This window comes from Thunnus maccoyii, chromosome 15 (genome assembly GCF_910596095.1).
Source record: "Thunnus maccoyii chromosome 15, fThuMac1.1, whole genome shotgun sequence".
Classification (NCBI taxonomy): domain Eukaryota; kingdom Metazoa; phylum Chordata; class Actinopteri; order Scombriformes; family Scombridae; genus Thunnus; species Thunnus maccoyii.
The window spans coordinates 4,433,975-4,456,959 of record NC_056547.1 but is presented as its reverse complement, the minus strand read 5'-3'; the positions used below and the strand labels follow the sequence as shown (position 1 = coordinate 4,456,959).

Sequence of the window (22,985 nt, the reverse complement as noted above, 5' to 3'; positions counted from 1 at the left end):
GATGGTCAGAGTGAAGTCAGACTTTGATCCACTGCCTGTAAAACGATCTGGAATCCCTGATGCTCGAGTGGCAGCATTGTAAATGAATAGTTTAGGAGTTCCTCCATCTCTCTTTTGGTACCAGGCTAAACGGTGGTATGGGCTACTAACATAAACATCCTGACTGGTCCTACAGTTGATGGTTGTGGAGCCTCCCAGAGCAGATCTCACTGCTGCAGGCTGAGTCACTGTGATCTGGCCTCTGGACTCTGAGGATACAGAGACAAAAACATAAAGCAGCGTCATGGTTTTGTGGGCTTCATTTCAGAGGGATGGATGTTCATAGAGGAGAGGAGTTTGATTCTCTGGACTTTACCTGTGAAGCAGCAGCAGAGGAGAGTCCAGATGAGGACGGAGATCAAAGTCATGTTTTTGATGAGGAGGATTTCTGTGGCTTCTGTTGTGATGAAGGACAGCTGTCAGTCATCCAGTGTTCAACTGTCAGGACTATAAACTCTCCCAGAGCACTGGAGCATGGTGCTGCTGATGCAAAGTGGCTCTCTATGGAAATACTCTGACTAATTAACATAATCAGCACATTCTCAAGTGATACTTTTTCATTGCTTGCAGTAATGCTGACATTTTTAGTATGTATGAACAATAAAGAAACATTCATCAAATCATCTGTGTACAAACATATTATTACAATAATAAACTGCTGTCACATGTTAATGTGTTTAATGAGTCTACAGACACTGAGTGCGTCATTTGGGATTTTATCATTTTGTGTCACCATTTTACTCATAAATTATGGTATATTTTAAAGCATGTCAAAGTAAAGGATGAAAGGAGCCTGAACTCCACTGATGGTCAGGGTGAAGTCAAAGTTTGATCCACTGTGTCATGGTTCTGTCACTGACTCTAGAGACTCTTGAGAGTCTGGCTCTGTATTCCTTCGTTGTCATTGTCCACCAGATGCCCTCTGACTTTTCTGTTTTTTGAAGTTTGGACTGTGTGGGAGAGGCTTGTTTTGAGTTGGACTTTTTGAGGGACTTTAAGTATTCTGGCTTTATGTCATTTCGACATGTTCTCACTTCCAACTTGTCACATACCGAAGCCTGGTCAGGACCCCGTGGCGTCACTTTTTAATGCACCGGGTTCCCCTTTAGAGTAATTTTTCAACGTGCAGTATCACGGCAGTCACGGCAGAAAGTCAGCTTTTATAGATGTGATGTGAAGTACGTCACTTCAGAAATCTTGATATGCTACATATTTCAGGTGTTCAAACGTAGATATTCAACATATCTGTGGTTTGCAGAAACGTACAATGCCAACGTTTTATTCTGGCAACCAGGCTGAAATTTGTCACTTTATATAGACTTCATTGGTTTCATGGTGTCTATTTCAGACGTTATGGGAGTTCAACAGAATATTGGACTACCCTGCATGTTGAAAAATGATGCTAAAGGGGTACCCAGTGTGTTAAAAAGTGACACCACAGGGTCCTGACCAAGGTTCGATATGTGACTATTTGGGAATGAGCACAGGCTGGTCATTTTGGTTGCTTTTATTATTTGGACTCTGCTCATTGTTTTTTTCCTCATGTGTTCATGTACTCCTCCTTACACCTGCCCTGTATTCATCCCTGATAGCCCTGCCCTTGTCTCAGTGTTCTTCCCCAGTCTGCTGTCACCTTCACACCTGCCCTATATCAGTCTCTTCAGCCCTGCTCTGCTCCCAGTGTCTTCCCAGTGTATCAGCTCCCAGCCTGCCCTTGTGTTGTGACACCTCTTCTTTGTTGTCTTATTAGTTTATTGTATTTAAGGTCTGGTTTTCAGTTCAGTCTTGTTGGATCATTTGTTTGGTTTAGTTGCCTGCTTGCACTCACTCTTTGCTCTTCCTGTGTTAGTTGATAAATATATTCCTCAGTTCCTTGTACCCGCTGATTCTCTGCATTTGGATCCATCTGCTCCGCAATCCATGACACACTGCCTGTAAAATGACCTGGAATCTCTGATTCTGGTTGATTATCTAATTAGCAGTTTAGGAGTTTCTCCATCTCTCTGATGGTACCAAGCTGAACAGTTTGAATTATAAACATTCAGACTGGCCCTATCTGATGGTTGTGGAGCCACAGATCACAGTTGATCCATTAAATCTAAATAGACAGTACTGTGTCTCAGTGAAAGATTCCAATGATTTTAAGATGTTAGCTTATGATTTTCTTCAAAAGTTGTCTCATTTTCTCATCCTTTTCACTGTTGATACCTCAAGCAGTAAAACTTAACAGTGTCTCTGTTTTATTAAAGCAGGAGTTGTTCCCAAAGTTCTCTCACAGATGAGATCTGCTATTCAAATGTTATCCTCTCAATTACTCTCAATAACTAATGCTGCGCAAATAAGTTTAATGTCATCTAATAAATGCAGAACTATTAATTAAAATTTTCTTTTCACACTGATGTTAAGGCTCTTTGAAGCAAAGTAGTGTTTTAAATACTACACAACTGCTTTGTTTGTTTTCCTGAAGGCATTATTGCTCACCAACACTATCTAAAGTCAGAAGTGTTAGTCACCTGCTACTAGATGTTCCTAATCCTGCACAGATATTACAGATAAACTTAACATTTAATGCTTTAATATGTTTAAAGTGTTTAAATGTTTGTAGTAGATTTAAATATCCTGTGTGATTATTTATATCACTTAAATTCTCTCCTGTTTTAATTTCACCACTTTAATCATTGACTTACTCAGACCAGCTTCAATAAACTGCTCTTTGCACATTATTACAAGACTGGAATGTGAATGTGAATCTTACTGTAATTAGTTTCTTACTGTAAAATACTATTTTGTGATTTATATTTTTTGGTGGTGGGAGCTGTGATTATGAAAGTTTCTGATGCTGATGTGTCTTCATATTTTCTTTTAAGGGGACATTTGAGATAGATGTGATCCAGTATGAGGCTGAGGTCAAAGGGCATGAGGAAGTCATTTCTTACCAGTCAGGTCAGGAAATGGGTTCATTATCATTAAAAAACATTGGATCAAACCATAACAAGGTAAGAATAGATGATGATATGCTGTGATGAAGAACTTTGTTGATTTCCACCAAGACAATCATTGTCCAGAAACTTTTTTCCTTAAAAGGTTTTAACATATTTTCATTTCTCTAAAAGCTATAATGTGCAAGTTGGTTAATCCATTTAATGAAATGTGTGTGTGTGAGATTGTGTAACGTGTGTGTTCAGTGAACTGTATCAGTCTCTGCAGTAGCGTTCAGCTGCAGCAGTCAGTTCAGTTTCTGTTCAGTCTGACTGAGGGAGGTTTTTGTACGACGCTTTTTCACTGTGTGAACACCCACTGACTGTTGATATAATGAACACTCTGACAGTAGTAAACTGCTGCATCTTCAGCCTGAACTCCACTGATGGTCAGAGTGAAGTCAGACTTTGATCCACTGCCTGTAAAACGATCTGGAATCCCTGATGCTCGAGTGGTAGCATAGTAAATGAGAAGTTTAGTAGTTTCTCCATCTCTCTGTTGGTACCAGGCTAAATGGTCCCCATTATAAACATTCTGACTGGTCCTACAGTTGATGGTTGTGGATCCTCCCAGAGCAGATCTCACTGCTGCAGGCTGTGATGGAGAACTTCATTGATTTTTACCAAGACAATCAGTGTCCAGAAATTGTCTTCCATGAAAGGTTTTGACATATTATCATTTATGCTAAAAGCTACAATGTGCGAGTTGTTTAATCCATTTCATGAAATGTGTGTATGATTGTGTAACGTGTGTGTTCAGTGAACTGTATCAGTCTCTGCAGTAGCTTCAAGCTGCAGCAGTCAGTTCAGTTTCTGTTCAGTCTGACTGAGGGAGGTTTTTGTATGATGCTTTTTCACTGTGTGAACACATGCTGACTGTTGGGATAGTGGAAACTCTTACAGTAGTAAACTGCTGCATCTTCAGCCTGAACTCCACTGATGGTCAGAGTGAAGTCAGACTTTGATCCACTGCCTGTAAAACGATCTGGAATCCCTGATGCTCGAGTGGTAGCAAAGTAAATGAGAAGTTTGGGAGTTTCTCCATCTCTCTGTTGGTACCAGGCTAAATAGTGGTTTGAGTTATAAACATAAACATCCTGACTGGTCCTACAGTTGATGGTTGTGTAGCCTCCCAGAGCAGATCTCACTGCTGCAGGCTGAGTCACTGTATACTGGCCTCTGGACTCTGAGGATACAGAGACAAAAACATAAAGCAGCGTCATGGTTTTGTGGGCATCATTTCAGAGGGACGGATGTTCATAGAGGAGAGTAGTTTGATTCTCTGGACTTTACCTGTGAAGTAGCAGCAGAGGAGAGTCCAGATGAGGACGGAGATCAAAGTCATGTTTTTGATGAGGAGGATTTCTGTGGCTTCTGTTGTCATGAAGGACAGCTGTCAGTCATCCAGTGTTCAACTGTCAGGACTATAAACTCTCCCAGAGCACTGGAGCATGGTGCTGCTGATGCAAAGTGGCTCTCTATGGAAATGCTCTGACTGACTAATAGAATCATCCCATTTCTCAAGTGTTGATTTTTATTGCTTGCAGTAATGCTGATATTCTCTTTATGTTAAAACAGTAAACACATATTCATCAAATCATATGTGTCCAAGGCAACATATTATTAAAGAATGACTGCTGTCACATGTTACTGTGTTCAATGAATCTACAGACACTGAGTTTGTCTCTGGGTATATTCATAGGGATTTCATCATTTTTTGTCACCATTTTACACATAAATGATGGTATTTTTTTAAAACCTGTCAAAGTAAAGTATGAAAGGAGAACATTTTAACAGAAGTATTGAATCTGTTCTACATGGTGTCTTTCACATCTGTCCTGCTGTGTACTACTACAGGGTCATGGATTACTCTGATGATGCTGTTGGTCAATGGATCAATCAACTTTCAGAATATTGATATGGATGTGTTTATATTCATTTTTATATGGTTTTGGCTTTTTCAGAATGTAATTTCTTCCATCTAAATGTATTACCACAAAATGCATCACACCAATTAAATTTAAAATGGATATGGATCAATCAAGTTATGAAGTTATTGTACAGAATGTTTTTTTATTGTTTCAGCTTCTTCTCTCTGAAAGAAAGTTCTTTTACAATGTTGCATATTTATTTCAATATATTTCTATAGAAATTAAAATAAAATTCACTTAACAGTAAAATATAGAAAATATAATGACACTCAGTTGATGTCAGAGAGCCGTGTCTCTCTACAGTGAGAGGTTTTTGTACAGCATCTCAATGAGTTTGTATCACTGTGGTGGACTTTTGGTGGAGGAACCAGACTGGATGTTGGTTTCTCTGCAAATATCACATATAATTTTCTATGTAATACTTAAATGTGTTTTTGTATGTTTAAATAACCTTTGCCTTGACTTATATGAATGATCTTCTGTTTTAATTTCAACACTTTGGTCATTTAGTTTAACTCAGACCACCTTCAATGAACTGGTCTTTACACATTATTGTCAAACTGAAATGTGAACAGCTTGAAATGAAGAAAAGATAAAAGAAAAATAAATACAATTTAAAAATGATTACCAAATTTACTTTTACATTTTACACTCAATACTTAAATATTATTGAGTTAAATTGAAATTAATTTCAACAATGTATATTAAAATTAAAGATGTGTCCAAATCCCTGATCCACAAACTGTGATTAGTTTCTTACTGTAAGATAATATTTAGTGTGATTTATATATTTGGTGGAGGGAGCTGTGATTATGAAAGTTTCTGATGCTGATATGTGTCTTCATAATTTCTTTTAACAGGACATATTTGAGATAAATGTGATCCAATATGAGGCTGAGGTCAAAGGTCATGAGGAAGACATTTCTTACCAGTCAGGTCAGGAAATGGATTCGTTATCATTAAAAAACATTGGATCAAACCACAACAGGGTAAGAATGGATGATGATATGCTGTGATGAAGAACTTTGTTGATTTCCACCAAGACGATCATTGTCCAGAAACTGTTTTCCTGAAAAGGTTTTGACATATTTTCATTTATCTTAAAAGCTACAATGTGAGTTGTTTAATCCATTTAATGAAATGTGTGTGTGTGAGATTGTGTAACGTGTGTGTTCAGTGAACTGTATCAGTCTCTGCAGTAGCTTCCAGCTGCAGCAGTCAGTTCAGTTTCTGTTCAGTCTGACTGAGGGAGGTTTTTGTACGACGCTTTTTCACTGTGTGAACGCACGCTGACTGTTCATAACATGATAACTCTGACAGTAGTAAACTGCTGCATCTTCAGCCTGAACTCCACTGATGGTAAGAGTGAAGTCAGACTTTGATCCACTGCCTGTAAAACGATCTGGAATCCCTGATGCTCGAGTGGTAGCCCAATAAATGAGAATTTTAGGAGTTCCTCCATCTCGCTGTTGGTACCAGGCTAAACGGTGGGATGTGCTATAATAAACATCCTGACTGGTCCTACAGTTGATGGTTGTGGATCCTCCCAGAGCAGATCTCACTGCTGCAGGCTGAGTCACTGTGATCTGGCCTCTGGACTCTGAGGATACAGAGACAAAAACATAAAGCGGCGTCATGGTTTTGTGGGCTTCATTTCAGAGGGACGGATGTTCATAGAGGAGAGGAGTTTGATTCTCTGGACTTTACCTGTGAAGCAGCAGCAGAGGAGAGTCCAGATGAGGATGGAGATCAAAGTCATGTTTTTGATGAGGAGGATTTCTGTGGCTTCTGTTGTGATGAAGGACAGCTGTCAGTCATCCAGTGTTCAACTGTCAGGACTATAAACTCTCCCAGAGCACTGGAGCATGGTGCTGCTGATGCAAAGTGGCTCTCTATGGAAATGCTCTGACTGACTCCAACAGGGACTTGGATTACTCTGATGATGCTGTTTAATCAATGGAGCAATCAATTTATCAGAGTATTGATTAAATTGTGTCAGTGATTATTTTTATGTGGTTTGGGCTTCATGTGGATTGACAGCTGATGTTTTCAGAATGTATTTTGTTATAATTAAATGTATTATAACACAAATTTAACATTAACTTAAGTTAAATTCATTTATATGAAATAAAATCACACATTCATAAATTGGTGGCTCTGTATTGTTGTCAGTTTTCCAATTAGTTTAGAAATTTTACAAACAAGAGAATAATTTTGGTGAGTTTGTTTGTCTTAAAGTCAAAGAGCCGTGTCTCTCTACAGTGAGAGGTTTTTGTACGACGACTCAATGAGTTTGTATCACTGTGGTACACGTTCGGTGGAGGAACCAGACTGGATGTTGGAAGTAAGTCAAATGTTTAAAATATTTATCATTTTAGGAGTTATTTTTCTTTTTATTTCCTTTTTGTTCAACATTTTTTGCCTGTTCAATTTCATGTAAAACATTTTACAACAATAATTTGCACTAAGAGACAAAGTTCAATTTTAAATTTAAAACTCAAAACTTATTGTAAAGAAAATAAAACATTAATTCAGAGGATAAATCATTTACAACGTTAATGGTAAAGTTGCATCTTCAGAGTTTGTAGTTTTGGTTCAGTCTGACAAAGTCAGAGAGCCGTGTCTCTCTACAGTGAAAGGTTTTTGTACGACGACTCAATGAGTTTGTATCACTGTGGTGGACTTTTGGTGGAGGAACCAGACTGGATGTTGGAAGTAAGTTTCTGCTCAAATATTAAATATTGTATCATCAGTTAAGTTTATAATTTCTACATCTGAACATTTGTAGTAGATATAAGTTTCCACTGGGCTGATCTAAAGCACTTTAAAGTCTCAATTTTGTTGTTTGTTCTTCCTGTTTAACCTTGAAGTTGAACTTAAAGCAGCTTTACTGAACTTTTCTTTACATGTTCAAGTTAATTTGTTAAATGTGAAAAGCTTGAACTGCAGGACAGATTAAAAACAACAATTGTACTTTAAAAATGATTCTAATATGATCCTTTAATTCTCGTTAAAATTGATTTTAAGTTGAGTAAAATTTTCCTTCAAAGATAAAAAATGTAAAATGCTGTAGAAACTCTGATCATATAAATTTCCTCTAGTTGTCTTTTAACCTCAGTTTGAAATCATTTTGTCATCAGTTTTTTTGAGGGTATTTTGTTCTTAAAATATGTTTTAAAATTTTCCATATAATACGGTCATCTGTTGGTTTCAGCTGATGATTCTCATTGACTGTTGCTCTTTTGATAGTTTTGAAAGTAAATATGTTGTTATGAATTCAAACTAAATCATAGATGTCTGAATTATATATTCAAACTTTATGTCCTTATTTATATATAGTGTATAGTGTAAAATGAAATACAGTAAACAGTCATATAAACTACTTAAAGGAGTTTCTGTCAGATGTTTTTTCTGCTCCACCAGTCACTCACTGACACATTGTTTCACTTCCCTTTAAGAAACCTCTCATGCATATCAGCACAGAAAGAGTCCTCATATGACTCCACTCTCACACAGTAACGGTGTCCAAGTGTCTGGTGTTTAACTGACAGTTGTGTAGTTCCTGTCCTCTAATGTGATTGGTGTCTTCTAGGTGATGTCCGTCCCACCCTGACGGTGCTGCCTCCCTCCGGCGAGGAGCTGGAGCACGGGAAGGCCACGCTCATGTGTCTGGCCAACAAGGGCTTCCCCTCAGACTGGAGTCTGGCCTGGAAGGTGGATGGCAGCAGCATCAGCAGCAGCTGCAGCTGGGAGGAGAGCAGGAGCCCCGCGGTGCTGCAGAAGGACGGCCGCTACAGCTGGAGCAGCACCCTGAGGCTCCCTGCAGACCAGTGGAGGAAGGTGGGCTCTGTGACCTGTGAGGCCACCCAGGGCTCCCAGACTCCAGTCTCAGAGACACTGAGGAGAGACCAGTGTTCCCAGTCCTGACCTGACTCACTGGGACTCTGATACTGGTCTTACTCTGCTACTGATCTCACTCTGATCTCTGCAACTCTCTCTCTTTTTCTGTCACTCACTCTCTGATTACATCTTTCATTGATAAAGTTTCATTGCTTGTGTATTTTATATTATTTCAAGACAATAAAGACCTGTTCATCAAATCAGTTGTTTTCATTTATGTTATTGTATAAGTAACAGATGTTGCTGTCCTAATGGTTCCCTTAATCCATAACAAATTTAACTCAGCTGATTTTAATATTTTACAATTGCATGGAAATACCTTACGAAAGAAAGTTTGAGTTGATATAATGTAGTGCTGAATATACCTGATATTTTGCGAACAAAAATCAAAAAGATATAATAATTAAATGATAGAACTAAACTCATCTGTTGTTCCAAATTCCTTGAAGCTTTTGTGACTGCAAAAAATCCCTTTATTACACTTATCGCTAATTAGGTTTTTGGCAACAAACACAATTGTCAATATTTTTTAAGGAAATGAGTCATGTGTGTCCTATCAATGATGTGTGCCACTGATTAAAAACTCTCATGTTTAAACAGTTTAAGAAGTGTCCAGAAAGTTTAATGAATATGAGTAAATGTATAAAATCTGAAAAGAATTTATTGCATTAGAATTATAAAGTAGGATATCATCAGCATATTATATCATCATAGTATCAGTATCAGCAGTACGATCTCAAAATATAACATAACCTGTGTTTTTCTATGAACACAAACTCATCAAAAACATATGATGAGTTAAGTTTTGTAGAAAACAAAACTGTATCATTTAAATATAAATCATATCAATTCCAAAATAAATGTGATTTACATGAAAATAACCTTAAAAAACAAGGAAATGAATATTCTTTTTAAATAATTATCTAACTAACTAGTGTTAATGTGTTGTAACCATAAGCTTAACTACATTTGATGTAGCTTGATGAGACATTACATATATTACTTAATATTCTATTTAAATGAAATTATTATTATACTTTTATAAGTTATAAATAGTATTTCCTGACTGTATTCTGTTAGATTGATTTCATCATCAGTCAGACTTCTAAAATGTGTCTATCTCAGTGCAGCTGTTGAGTCAAATCAGTTCCTCTCCAGCTGAGGGAGGTTTTTGTACAACGCTGTATCACTGTGTGAACGGGAAGCTGTAATCCTGCTGACAATAATAAACTTCTGAATCTTCAGTCTGAACGTGACTGATAGTCAAAGTGAAGTCAGTCCCAGATCCAATTCCATTAAAACAATCTGAAATGCCAGACTGATGGTTTGAAGCCCAATAAATCAGGAGTTTGGGAGCTTTTCCAGGTTTCTGAAGTCACCTCATTGCTAACACTTGAACTGGTTTTACATGTGATGGAGACAGACTGTCCTGGAACAAAAGACTGAGATCCAGGAGATGGAAAAACTCTGACTAATTAACATAATCAGCACATTCTCAAGTGATACCTTTTATTGCTTGCTGTAATGCTGACATTTTTTGTATGTATGAACAATAAAGAAACGTTGATCAAATCATCTGTGTACAAACATATTATTACAATAATAAACTGCTGTCACATGTTAATGTGTTCAATGAGCCTACAGACACTGAGTGTGTCATTTGGTATTTTATCATTTTGTGTCACCATTTTACTCATAAATCATGCTATATTTTAAAGCATGTCAAAGTAAAGGATGAAAGGAGCCTGAACTCCACTGATGGTCAGAGTGAAGTCAAAGTTTGATCCACTGTGTCATGGTTCTGTCACTGACTCTAGAGACTCTTGAGAGTCTGGCTCTGTATTCCTTAGTTGCCATTGTCCACCAGATGCCCTCTGACTTTTCTGTTTTGTGAAGATTGGACTGTGTAGAAGAGGCTTGTTTTGAGTTGGACTTTTTGAGGGACTTTAAGAATTCTGGCTTTATGTCACATACCGTCCAACTTGTCACATACTGAAGCTTGGTCAGGACTCCGTGGCGTCACTTTTTAACACATTGGATTCCTCTTTAGCGTTATTTTTCAATGTGTAGCATCATGGCAGTCACAGCAGAAAGTCAGCTTATATAGATGTCACGTGAAGTACGTCACTTCAGAAATGTTGATATGCTACGTATTTCAGGTGATCAAATGTAGTTATTCAACATATCTGTGGTTTGCAGAAACGTACAATGCCAACATTTTATTCTGGCAACCAGGCTGAAATTTGTCACTGTATATAGATGTCATTGATCTAATGGCGTCTATTTTAGACATTATGGGAGTTCAACAGAAATCTTTTGGACTACCCTGCACATTGAAAAATGATGCTAAAGGGGTACCCAGTGTGTTAAAAAGTGACGCCACGGGGTCCTAACCAAGCTTCGATATGTGACGAGTTGAGAATGAGCACAGGCTGGTCATTTGGGTTACTTTTATTATTTGGACTCTGCTCATTGTGTTTAACCTCATGTGTTCATGTATTCCTCCTTACACGTGCCCTGTATTCATCTTTGTTAGTCCTGCCCTTGTCTCAGTGTTCTTCTCCAGTCTGCTGTCACCTTCACACCTGCTCTATATCAGTCTCGTCAGCCCTGCTCTGCTCCCAGTGTCTTCACAGCCTATCAGCTCCCAGCCTGCCCTTGTGTTGTGACACCTCTTCTTTGTTGTCTCATTAGTTTATTGTATTTAAGGTCTGGTTTTCAGTTCAGTCTTGTTGGATCATTTGTTTGGTTTAGTTGCCTGCTTGCACTCACTCTTTCCTGTTCCTGTGTTAGTCAATAAATATATTCTTCAGTTCCTTTTGCTTGCTGAGTTTCTACATTTGGGTTCATCTGCTCTGTAATCCATGACACACTGCCTGTAAAATGACCTGGAATCTCTGATTCTCGTTGATTATCTAATTAGCAGTTTAGAAGTTTCTCCATCTCTCTGATGGTACCAAGCTGAACAGTTTGAATTATAAACATTCAGACTGGCCCTATCTGATGGTTGTGGAGCCACAGATCTCAGTTGATCCATCAAATCTAAAAAGACAGTACTGTGTCTCAGTGAAAGATTCCAATGATTTTAAGATGTCAGCTTATGATTTTCTTCAAAAGTTGTCTCAATGTCTCGTCCTTTTCACTGCTGATAGCTCAATCAGTAAAACTTAACAGTGTCTCTGTTTTATTAAAGCAGAAGTTGATCCCAAAGTTCTCTCACAGATGAGATCTGCTCTTCAAATATTATCCTCTCAATGTCAACAATGCTGCACAAATTAGATAAACGTCATCTAATAAACTATTAATTAAAATTTTCTTTTCACACCAATGTTGAGGTTTTTTAAAACAAAGTAGTGTGTTAAACACTACGTAACTGCTTTCTTTGTTTTGTCAGAAGTGTTCGTCACCTGCTATTAGATGTTCCTAATCCTGCACAAATATTACAGATAATCTTACCATTTAATGCTTTAGTGTGTTTAAAGTGTTTAAATGTTTGTAGTAGATTTAAATATCCTGTGTGATTATTTATTTATTATGTCACTTAAATTCTCTTCTGTTTTAATTTCACCACTTTAATCATGGACCAGCTGTTAAAATGAAAAGTGAATGTGAATCTTACTGTAATTAGTTTCTTAGTGTAAAATAACATTTTGTGATTTATATTTTTTGGTGGTGGGAGCTGTGATTATGAAAGTTTCTGATGCTGATTTGTGGCTTCATATTTTCTTTTAACAGGATATAACTGAGATGGATGTGATACAGTATGAGGCTGAGGTCAAAGGTCATGACCAAGACATTTCTTACCAGTCAAGTCAGTAAATGGGTTCATTATCATTAAATAATATTGGATCAAACCATAACAAGGTAAGAATGGATGATGAGAAGCTGTGATGGAAAACTTTGTTGATTTCCACCAAGGCGATAATTGTCCAGAAATTGTCTTCCATGAAAGGTTTTGACATATTTTCATTTATCTTAACAGCTACAATGTGCAAGTTGTTTAATAAATTTAATGAAATGTGTGTGTGTGAGATTGTGTAACGTTTGTGTTCAGTGAACTGTATCAGTCTCTGCAGTAGCTTCCAGCTGCAGCAGTCAGTTCAGTTTCTGTTCAGTCTGACTGAGGGAGATTTTTGTACAACGCTTTTTCACTGTGTGAACACACGTTGACTGTTGGGATAGTGGAAACTCTGACAGTACTGTACTTGTTACTGTTATTTGCACAGTTCTGCATGTACGATGATTTGTGGGGACAAAATTTAAGTGAAGCCTGCAAGTTCACCAAATGCTTTTAGAAGGCGAAGGGTTAAATTCATTTTTCTTTTTCATTAAAATGTTCTCAGAAGATTGTAAAGAGAGGAGAGCCACTTTTCAGACAGGATGACAGGCGTCATAGCAAAAAGAAAATCATGATGAGAATTTTATAAATTTAGTTGCTACATACTCAGCCATAAAGAGACAAATAAAAATGATTTATTCTTTCCAGAATCTCTTTTATCTACAGGAAGAGGATATAATTGATTGTAAATAACCAATTAAATATTTAATATGAGTTCAGTAAAATTACTTTAGTAGACTGCAAACCTGGCAACACCTTTTGTACATTTAAAGGGAAGGGAGAGAAGCCAGATATCCTGCTTTAATTCCTGATCAGATTATGGGCTAAAAGAAGAGAAAATAAGGGTATTTGTGTCCTCTGTAGTGGACATTCTGGTTTTGCATCTCTCCTCTTACACATATGAGTTATTCTATTAATTACTGCTGTACTCTAGACTAGCCACTCTCGACTTGGCAGCATTCACAAATCAAAGGCATATTCAGATTAGAGGAGTGTCTCTGAAAACCACAATTTACCTCAAAATCAGCAAACAAGTAAAACAAATACAGAATGAAATAAATTTAAATATGTCGTCAATTTAAGGTGGTTGTATAGCTGGAAAACTATAGATTTTGTATTGACAAGTTTGACTGTTTTTCCCACATTAAAATCATCCTGCTGTCTGCTACAGTGGACATGCTGTAAAAATAAAAATAAAAATGATTTTGAAAAAGTCTAAACTGTAAGATGTTTCTTTTACTCTAAACATATAGAAAATAACACAAAAACAAAATCGGAAGTCACATTTTTTCTTTGGTTTTCAGGATGCTGTTTGCAGACAAGCTTATTTTATGGTGGTGGGACTCTGAGCAGAAGCTTGAAGTGCTGAATAATTTCCTAATGGAAGCAGCTGAGGAGTTAATGACAAATGATACGAGTAGTGGAGAAAGAGGAAATGTGGCTTCCAAACAATGTAAAAGATTTGCTGTACATTTAAAATGGGATTGAGATTATCCAGAAAAGCTGCACTACATTCTGACCTGATTAACAGAGAGAGACTTTGGAAGGAGATTTATGAGATGTATGATGTGTAGCATGTGATTGACTGGTGTAATGCTGTATTGATGCTGATTTATACCTCTGTGTCTGAGTGTCTGTATTTACACCACCACATGTTTGTGGTTCATCTGTTGGAGCTCAGAGGATCATAATGTAACTTATGTGCAACTTTTCAAACAATAATCATGTAGCTGTGATTCACAAACTGTAGACACCACAAGAGCTTTGATCAGTCTGCAGCTGCTTCGATATGTTCAGTGGTCTCACTGAATATCTGCTCTTCCAGTGGATCTTTTTCTTTTCATTAATGCTGCCAAAATGAGATTATCCTCATCTAACAGATCCACTACTGCCAGTCCGAACTTTCTCTTCAGCAGCGTTGTTACTGCTCTGTATAACAAAGTGAATATGAGAGAAAGTAAACACAGCTAGAACAGGTAACAGGTAGAGTCTACACAGAACTGTCAATCACCTGCTGAGCTGTGGAGACACCTTGATACAGAAGTTTATTTCAAGTTTTAAGAAATCCGATGTTCTTAATGCATAACTTCATATCATATTTAATATGATTTAATGAAATAACAAATAACTGTTTACCTCTTTCTTTCATTTAGTTAAATGTAACTACATTTTTTTCATCAGTCATCATTACAAAGTTGTCACTGTGCTTGTACCACGGTGAGACTAATCATGAGAAATATTGTGATTATTATGTGTAACAGATTCATATTCGTTAGTACTGATATATGTGTGAATTGTTTACTGATTTAATCTGACAGTTTGTGTGTGTGTGAGATTGTGTAACGTGTGTGTTCAGTGAACTGTATCAGTCTCTGCAGTAGCTTCCAGCTGCAGCAGTCAATTCAGTTTCTGTTCAGTCTGACTGAGGGAGGTTTTTGTACGACGCTTTTTCACTGTGTGAACACATACTGACTGTTGGGATAGTGGAAACTCTGACAGTAGTAAACTGCTGCATCTTCAGCCTGAACTCCACTGATGGTCAGAGTGAAGTCAGACTTTGATCCACTGCCTGTAAAACGATCTGGAATCCCTGATGCTCGAGTGGTAGCAAGGTAAAAGAGAAGTTTAGGAGTTTCTCCATCTCTCTGTTGGTACCAGGCTAACTGATTAGAATTGTAAACATCCTGACTGGTCCTACAGTTGATGGTCGTGGAGCCTCCCAGAGCAGATCTCACTGCTGCAGGCTGAGTCACTGTGATCTGGCCTCTGGACTCTGAGGATACAGAGACAAAAACATAAAGCAGCATCATGGTTTAGTGGGCTTCATCTGAGAGGGACGGATGTTCATAGAGGAGAGGAGTTTGATTCTCTGGACTTTACCTGTGAAGCAGCAGCAGAGGAGAGTCCAGATGAGGACGGAGATCAAAGTCATGTTTTTGATGAGGAGGGTTTCTGTGGCTTCTGTTGTCATGAAGGACAGCTGTCAGTCATCCAGTGTTCAACTCTCAGGACTATAAACTCTCCTAGAGCACTGGAGCATGGTGCTGCTGATGCAAAGTGGCTCTCTATGGAAATGCTCTGACTGACTCCAACAGGGACTTGGATTACTCTGATGATGCTTTTTAATCAATAATTCAATCAAGTTATCAGAATATTGTACATAATTCACTAGAATTGTTTTTTTTATAGTTTCAGCTTTTTCTCTCTGGACACATTTTTTTTCAGAATATCTCATGTTTCTTTAAATGTATTTCTACAGAAATTAACATTAGTTTCATGTAAAAAATACAATACCTGAAATAAAAGTGTACATTCTGGAAATTTGTGGCGCTAAGTTAATGTTGTTTTTAATTTTACAAACAGAGACTAATTTTGGTGAGTTTGTTTGCTTCAATGTCATAGAGCCGTGTCTCTTTACAGTGAGAGGTTTTTGTACGACTCAGTGAGTTTGTATCACTTTGGTGGACTTTTGGTGGAGGAACCGGATTGGATGTTGGAAGTAAGTTTCTTCACAAATATTACACGCAATTTTGCCATTTAATATTTTAATGTGTTTAAATGTTTGTAAAAGTTACAAATATCTTCAGTGTGGATTTATATCACTGAAATTCTCTTCTGTTTTAATTTCACCACTTTAATCAAAGACTATAAAGAAGAGTTAACAGCAGTAATCAGCAAGAACAGAAGAGGAAATATCATCTTTGGATATATTTTTTAAATCAAAGCAACTAGCTAGCTGTCAACTGCTAACCGCTACCTGTCACTGTTACTAACCGTCCATAGGAGAAACTGCAATGAGGAAGCTAACAGAAGTGTTATTTTGTGAAGATAAGAAGAGAAATGAAGGGATCCTTGTTGGTGGTATTCTCTCTCTCTCTCTCTCTCTCTCTCTCTCTCTCTCTCTCTCTCCATGAACGATGTGATGCTGGTGTGACCAACGTTTGTGGCGGCCTCTCCTAGTTCCGACTAACTATCTTTGTCCATGTCTACGTCTACATCTGTGTCATCGTGTGGAGTGCAAGGGAAATATGTCTATGATTGTCAGTTTCATTTGGACATTCATAACAAAGACTTTTGCTATGAGAAATACTGGCTGGGAGCTAAATCAGCTGAGCGTGCTTGGTCTGCTATGCCCAGTGGACCCAAAAGAGGACCACGTCCTCGCCTGGAGCTGCGCCGGAGAGGAAACATCGGAAGCAGTGCGACAGGAAGTGGAAGAGCGGCAAGCGCAGAGGTACTTTTCTTTCTAAATGCACTTTAAAGCACTGTGCTGCAAACTACTCGTTCTTTTTTTTGTTTTGTTTTGTTTCTCTTGGATTTCTATGTTTTCATCATTTTTTAAAGAGAGTTTTTAGATAGACAGTATATCTTTATCCTTTCTCTTGTTGCTCTGCTATGGCTGGAAGGAACATTTTGTTTTTTTGTGTTTGCATATACACAAGAAAGAGACAATAAACTAAATTTTGAATCTTGAAGAAGAATAATTCTTCTTTTACAATGTTAACCAATTTGTCATTCAAATTTTCCTCTTAATTGAAATTAAGTTCATGTGTTCTAATCTTTGATCATCTTACTGTAATTAGTTACTTACTGTGACATAACATTTTGTGTGATTTATATATTTTGTTAGTAGGAGCTGTGATTAAGAGAGTTTCTGATGCTGATTTGTGTCTTTTTATTTTAACAATATATATATTTGAAATAGATGTGATCAGTATGTAGCCGAGTTCAAAGGCCATGACCAATACATTTCTTACCAAAAGTCCCCAACTAATCTCTGTCCTCATTAGTCAGGAAATGGGTTTATTAACATATAAAAACATTGGATGAAACAATAACAGGGTAAGAATTGATGGTGAAAAGCTGTGATGGAGAACTTTGTGAGCACAAAGTTAAATCCATTTAATGAAATGTGTGTGTGTGAGGTTGTGTAACGTGTGTGTTCAGTGAACTGTATCAGTCTCTGCAGTAGCTTCCAGCTGCAGCAGTCAGTTCAGTTTCTGTTCAGTCTGACTCAGGGAGGTTTTTGTACGACACTTTTTCACTGTGTGAACACATGCTGACTGTTGGGATAGTGGAAACTCTGACAGTAGTAAACTGCTGCATCTTCAGCCTGAACTCCACTGATGGTCAGAGTGAAGTCAGACTTTGATCCACTGCCTGTAAAACGATCTGGAATCCCTGATGCTCGAGTGGTAGCATAGTAAATCATCAGTTTAGGAGTTTCTCCATCTCTCTGTTGGTACCAGGCTAAATAGTGGTATGTGCTATAATAAACATCCTGACTGGTCCTACAGTTGATGGTTGTGGATCCTCCCAGAGCAGATCTCACTGCTGCAGGCTGAGTCACTGTGATCTGGCCTCTGGACTCTGAGGATACAGAGACAAAAACATAAAGCAGCGTCATGGTTTTGTGGGCTTCATTTCAGAGGGACGGATGTTCATAGAGGAGAAAAGTTTGACTCTCTGGACTTTACCTGTGAAGCAGCAGCAGAGGAGAGTCCAGATGAGGAAGGAGATCAAAGTCATGTTTTTGATGAGGAGGATTTCTGTGGCTTCTGTTGTCATGAAGGACAGCTGTCAGTCATCCAGTGTTCAACTGTCAGGACTATAAACTCTCCCAGAGCACTGGAGCATGGTGCTGCTGATGCAAAGTGGCTCTCTATGGAAATGCTCTGACTGACTCCAACAGGGACTTGTTACTGTTATTTGCACAGTTCTGCATGTACAATGATTTGTTTAAGAGGACAAAATGAAAGTTAAGGCTGCAGGTTCACCAAATGCTTTTAGAAGACGAAGGGTTAAATTCATTTTTTCTTCTCATTAAATGTTGTCAGAAGATTGTAAAGAGAGGAGAGACACTTTTCAGACAGGATGACAGGCGTCATGGCAATAAGAAAATCATGATGAGAATTTTATAAATTTAGTTGCTACATACTCAGCTATAAAAAGACCAATAGAAATGATTTCTTCTTTCCAGAACCTTTTTTATCCATAGGAAGAAGATATAATTGATTGCAAATAACCAATTAAATATTTAATGTGAGTTCAGTGAAATTACTTTAGTAGATCGCAAGCCTGGCAACACTTTTTGTACATTTAAAGGGAAGGGAGAGGAGCCAGATATTCTGCTTTAATTCCTGATCAGATTATGGGCTAAAAGAAGAGTAAATAAGGGTATTTGTGTCCTCTGTAGTGGACATTCTGGTTTTGCATCTCTCCTCTTACACATATGAGTTATTCTATTAATTACTGCTGTACTCTAAAGAGGACATCCTGGGCTTTCCAGTGATACCAAATGGGTAGGGGTGGGATGGTGACAACTTCATCTTCCTTTCAGCACAAAATTGTTATTGTATCAACAAGCACATTTCATGGAAAGAGAAAGAAGAAGTCAAATATTGTTTTGTTATTGATCTTTAATGATGATATTAATGTATTTTCTTGTTTATTAACATGTCAGGAATTATGTAGTGAGGTCTGAGAGAAGTTTATTTATTAATGAGTGGAAATAATAGCCCATTTATGAATGTCCTCTATAGTGGACACCAGGATGATCTTAATGTCTTTCACATTTCTAATTTGCTGTGGGACACAGAACAGAGGCAGAGAGGATTCTGTTGAAAATAACTGAGGGAGATTCAGATGTAGATTTGTCAGATGAGGAAAACGCTGAGGATGAGTTTGAGCCTGTTGATGAAGAGGTAGAGTTCTCTGTAGAAGAGGCAGGAGGCTCATCAGATGAGCTGACAGTCACAAAGCAAGATGAAAGGTGTCGGCCAATGTGGGTCAGGACTGGCACATATGTTTTATTATTTCCAGGACAACCATGAATTATGTTTATCCCAGTAAAAAATATATCAATACCACATTGTTGATGGCAGTATATTAATGGCAGCTCAGTATTCCAAATTGAATTTTTACACTCAATAACATAACTACGATACACATTTCATTGTCATCAGGCTTATTCAAATGATTACATATGAAAAATGTAAATTTAATTACATTTCTTGGCATTTTTCATCATCATAGATTCACACCTGTGCTACCTGGGCCTCCTGGTTACCAAGATGAACCTACAACTTGTGCAAATTGGAGTCCAACTCAGTACTTTTCTCAGTACATCAACATCAAAGTCTTTGAAGACTTGGCAGCATTCACAAATCAAAGGCATATTTAGATTATAGGAGTGTCTCTGAAAACCACAATTTACCTCAAAATCAACAAACAAGTAAAAGAAATACAGATTGAAATAAAGTTAAATATGTCGTTAGTTTAAGGTGGTTGTACAACTGGAAAACTATAAATGTTGTATTGACAAGTTTGACTGTTTTTCCACCTTAAAACCATCCTGCTGTCTACTACAGTGGACATGCTGTAAAAATAAAAATAAAAATGTTTTTGAAAAAGTCTAAACTGTAAGATGTTTCTTTTACTTGAAACATATAGAAAATAACACAAAAACTAAATTGGAGGACACACTTTTTCTTTGGTTTTCAGGATGCTGTTTGCAGACAAGCTTATTTTATGGTGGTTGGACTCTGAGCAGAAGCTTGAAGTGCTGAATAATTTCCTAATGGAAGCAGCTGAGGAGTTCATGACAAATGATATGAGTGGTGGAGAAAGAGGAAATGTGGCTTCCAAACAATGTAAAAGATTTGCTGTACATTTAAAATGGGATTGAGATTATCCAGAAAAGCTGCACTACATTCTGACCTGATTAACAGAGAGAGACTTTGGAATGAGATTTATGAGATGTATGATGTGTAGCATGTGATTGACTGGTGTAATGCTGTATTGATGCTGATTTATACCTCTGTGTCTGAGTGTCTGTATTTACACCACCACATGTTTGTGGTTCATCTGTTGGAGCTCAGAGGATCATAATGTAACTTATGTGCAACTTTTCAAACAATAATCATGTAGCTGTGATTCACAAACTGTAGACACCACAAGAGCTTTGATCAGTCTGCAGCTGATACAATATGTTCAATGGTCTCACTGAATATCTGCTCTTCCAGTGGATCTTTTTCTTCTGATTAATGCTGACAAAATGATATTATCCTCATCTAACAGATCCACTACTGCCAGTCCAAACTTTCTCTTCAGCAGCGTTGTTACTGCTCTGTATAACAAAGTGAATATGAGAGAAAGTAAACACAGCTAGAACAGGTAACAGGTAGAGTCTACACAGAACTGTCAATCACCTGCTGAGCTGTGGAGACACCTTGATACAGAAGATTATTCCTAACATTAAGAAATCTGATGTTCTTAATGCATAACTTCATATCATATTTAATATGATTTAATGAAATAACAAATGTTTACCTCTTTCTTTCATTTAGTTAAATGAAACAAAGTTGTCATTGTGCTTGTACCACTGTGAGACTAATCATGAGAAATATTGTGATTAATATCTCTAATAGACTCATATTCATTCTTACAGATATGTGTGAATTGTTTAATCGCTTAATATGAAAGGTGTGTGTTTGTGTGTGTGTGTGTGTGTGTGTGTGTGTGTGTGTGTGTGTGTGTGTGTGTGTGTGTGTGTGTGTGTGTGTTCAGTGAACTGTATCAGTCTCTGCAGTAGCTTCCAGCTGCAGCAGTCAGTTCAGTTTCTGTTCAGTCTGACTGAGGGAGGTTTTTGTACGACGCTTTTTCACTGTGTGAACACATGCTGACTGTTGGGATAGTGGAAACTCTGACAGTAGTAAACTGCTGCATCTTCAGCCTGAACTCCACTGATGGTCAGAGTGAAGTCAGACTTTGATCCACTGCCTGTAAAACGATCTGGAATCCCTGATGCTCGAGTGGTAGCCCAGTAAATGAGAAGTTTAGGAGTTTCTCCATCTCTCTGTTGGTACCAGGCTAAACAGTGGGATGAGCTATGAACATAAACATCCTGACTGGTCCTACAGTTGATGGTTGTGGAGCCTCCCAGAGCAGATCTCACTGCTGTAGGCTGAGTCACTGTATACTGGCCTCTGGACTCTGAGGATACAGAGACAAAAACATAAAGCAGCGTCATGGTTTTGTGGGCTTCATTTCAGAGGGATGGATGTTCATAGAGGAGAGGAGTTTGATTCTCTGGACTTTACCTGTGAAGCAGCAGCAGAGGAGAGTCCAGATGAGGACGGAGATCAAAGTCATGTTTTTGATGAGGAGGATTTCTGTGGCTTCTGTTGTCATGAAGGACAGCTGTCAGTCATCCAGTGTTCAACTGTCAGGACTATAAACTCTCCCAGAGCACTGGAGCATGGTGCTGCTGATGCAAAGTGGCTCTCTATGGAAATCATGATGAGAATTTTATAAATGTAGTTGCTACATACTCAGCCATAAAGAGACCAATAAAAATAATTTCTTCTTTCCAGAATCTCTTTTATCTACAGGAAGAGGATATAATTGATTGTAAATAACCAATTAAATATTTAATATTAGTTCAGTAAAAGTACTTTAGTAGATCGCAAACCTGGCAACACTTTTTTTACATTTAAAGGGAAAGGGAGAGGAGCCAGATATCCTGCTTTAATTCCTGATCAGATTATGAGCTAAAAAAAGAGAAAATAAGGGTATTTGTGTCCTCTGTAGTGGACATTTTGTTTTTGCATCTCTCCTCTTACACATATGATTTATTCTATTAATTGCTGCTGTACTCTAAAGAGGACATCCTGGGCTTTCCAGTGATACCAAATGGGTAGGGGTGGGATGGTGACAACTTCACCTTCCTTTTAGCACAAAATTGTTTCTATATCAACAAGTACATCTCATGGAAAGAGAAAGAAGAAGTGAAATATTGTTTAGTTATTAATTTTTTTATGATGATATTCAAATATTTTCTTGTTTATCAACATGTCAGGAATTATGTAGTGAGGTCTGAGAGAAGTTTATTTATTTGTGTGTTGAAATAATAGCCCATTTATGAATGTCCTCTATAGTGGACACCAGGATGATCTTCATGTCTTTCACATTTCCACTTTGTTGTGGGACACAAAACAGAGGCAGAGAGGATTCTGTTCAAAGTAATTGAGGGAGATTCAGATGTAGATTTGTCAGATGAGATTATCCAGAAAAGCTGCACTACATTCTGACCTGATTAACAGAGAGAGACTTTGGAATGAGATTTATGAGATGTATGATGTGTAGCATGTGATTGACTGGTGTAATGCTGTATTGATACTGATTTATACCTCTGTGTCTGAGTGTCTGTATTTACACCACCACATGTTTGTGGTTCATCTGTTGGAGCACAGAGGATCATAATGTAGTTTTTGTGCAACTTTTCAAACAATAATCATG

At 37.6% G+C, this 22,985-nt stretch overlaps 3 gene segments (V, D, J or C); 1 reads left to right on the top strand and 2 right to left on the bottom strand.

Annotated features, from left to right (window-relative positions):
* Nucleotides 1-5,943: 5,943 nt before the first annotated feature.
* Nucleotides 5,944-9,269, top strand: LOC121913464. The segment is given in 3 exon segments: nucleotides 5,944-5,960; nucleotides 7,632-7,663; nucleotides 8,541-9,269. Coding segments are annotated over 3 exon segments (384 nt in total).
* Nucleotides 9,270-15,136: 5,867 nt separating this feature from the next.
* On the bottom strand, nucleotides 15,137-15,618 carry LOC121913461. The segment is given in 2 exon segments: nucleotides 15,137-15,459; nucleotides 15,567-15,618. Coding segments are annotated over 2 exon segments (375 nt in total).
* Nucleotides 15,619-21,309: 5,691 nt separating this feature from the next.
* LOC121913538 lies at nucleotides 21,310-21,839 on the bottom strand. The segment is given in 2 exon segments: nucleotides 21,310-21,680; nucleotides 21,788-21,839. Coding segments are annotated over 2 exon segments (384 nt in total).
* Between the last annotated feature and the right edge of the window lie 1,146 nt (nucleotides 21,840-22,985).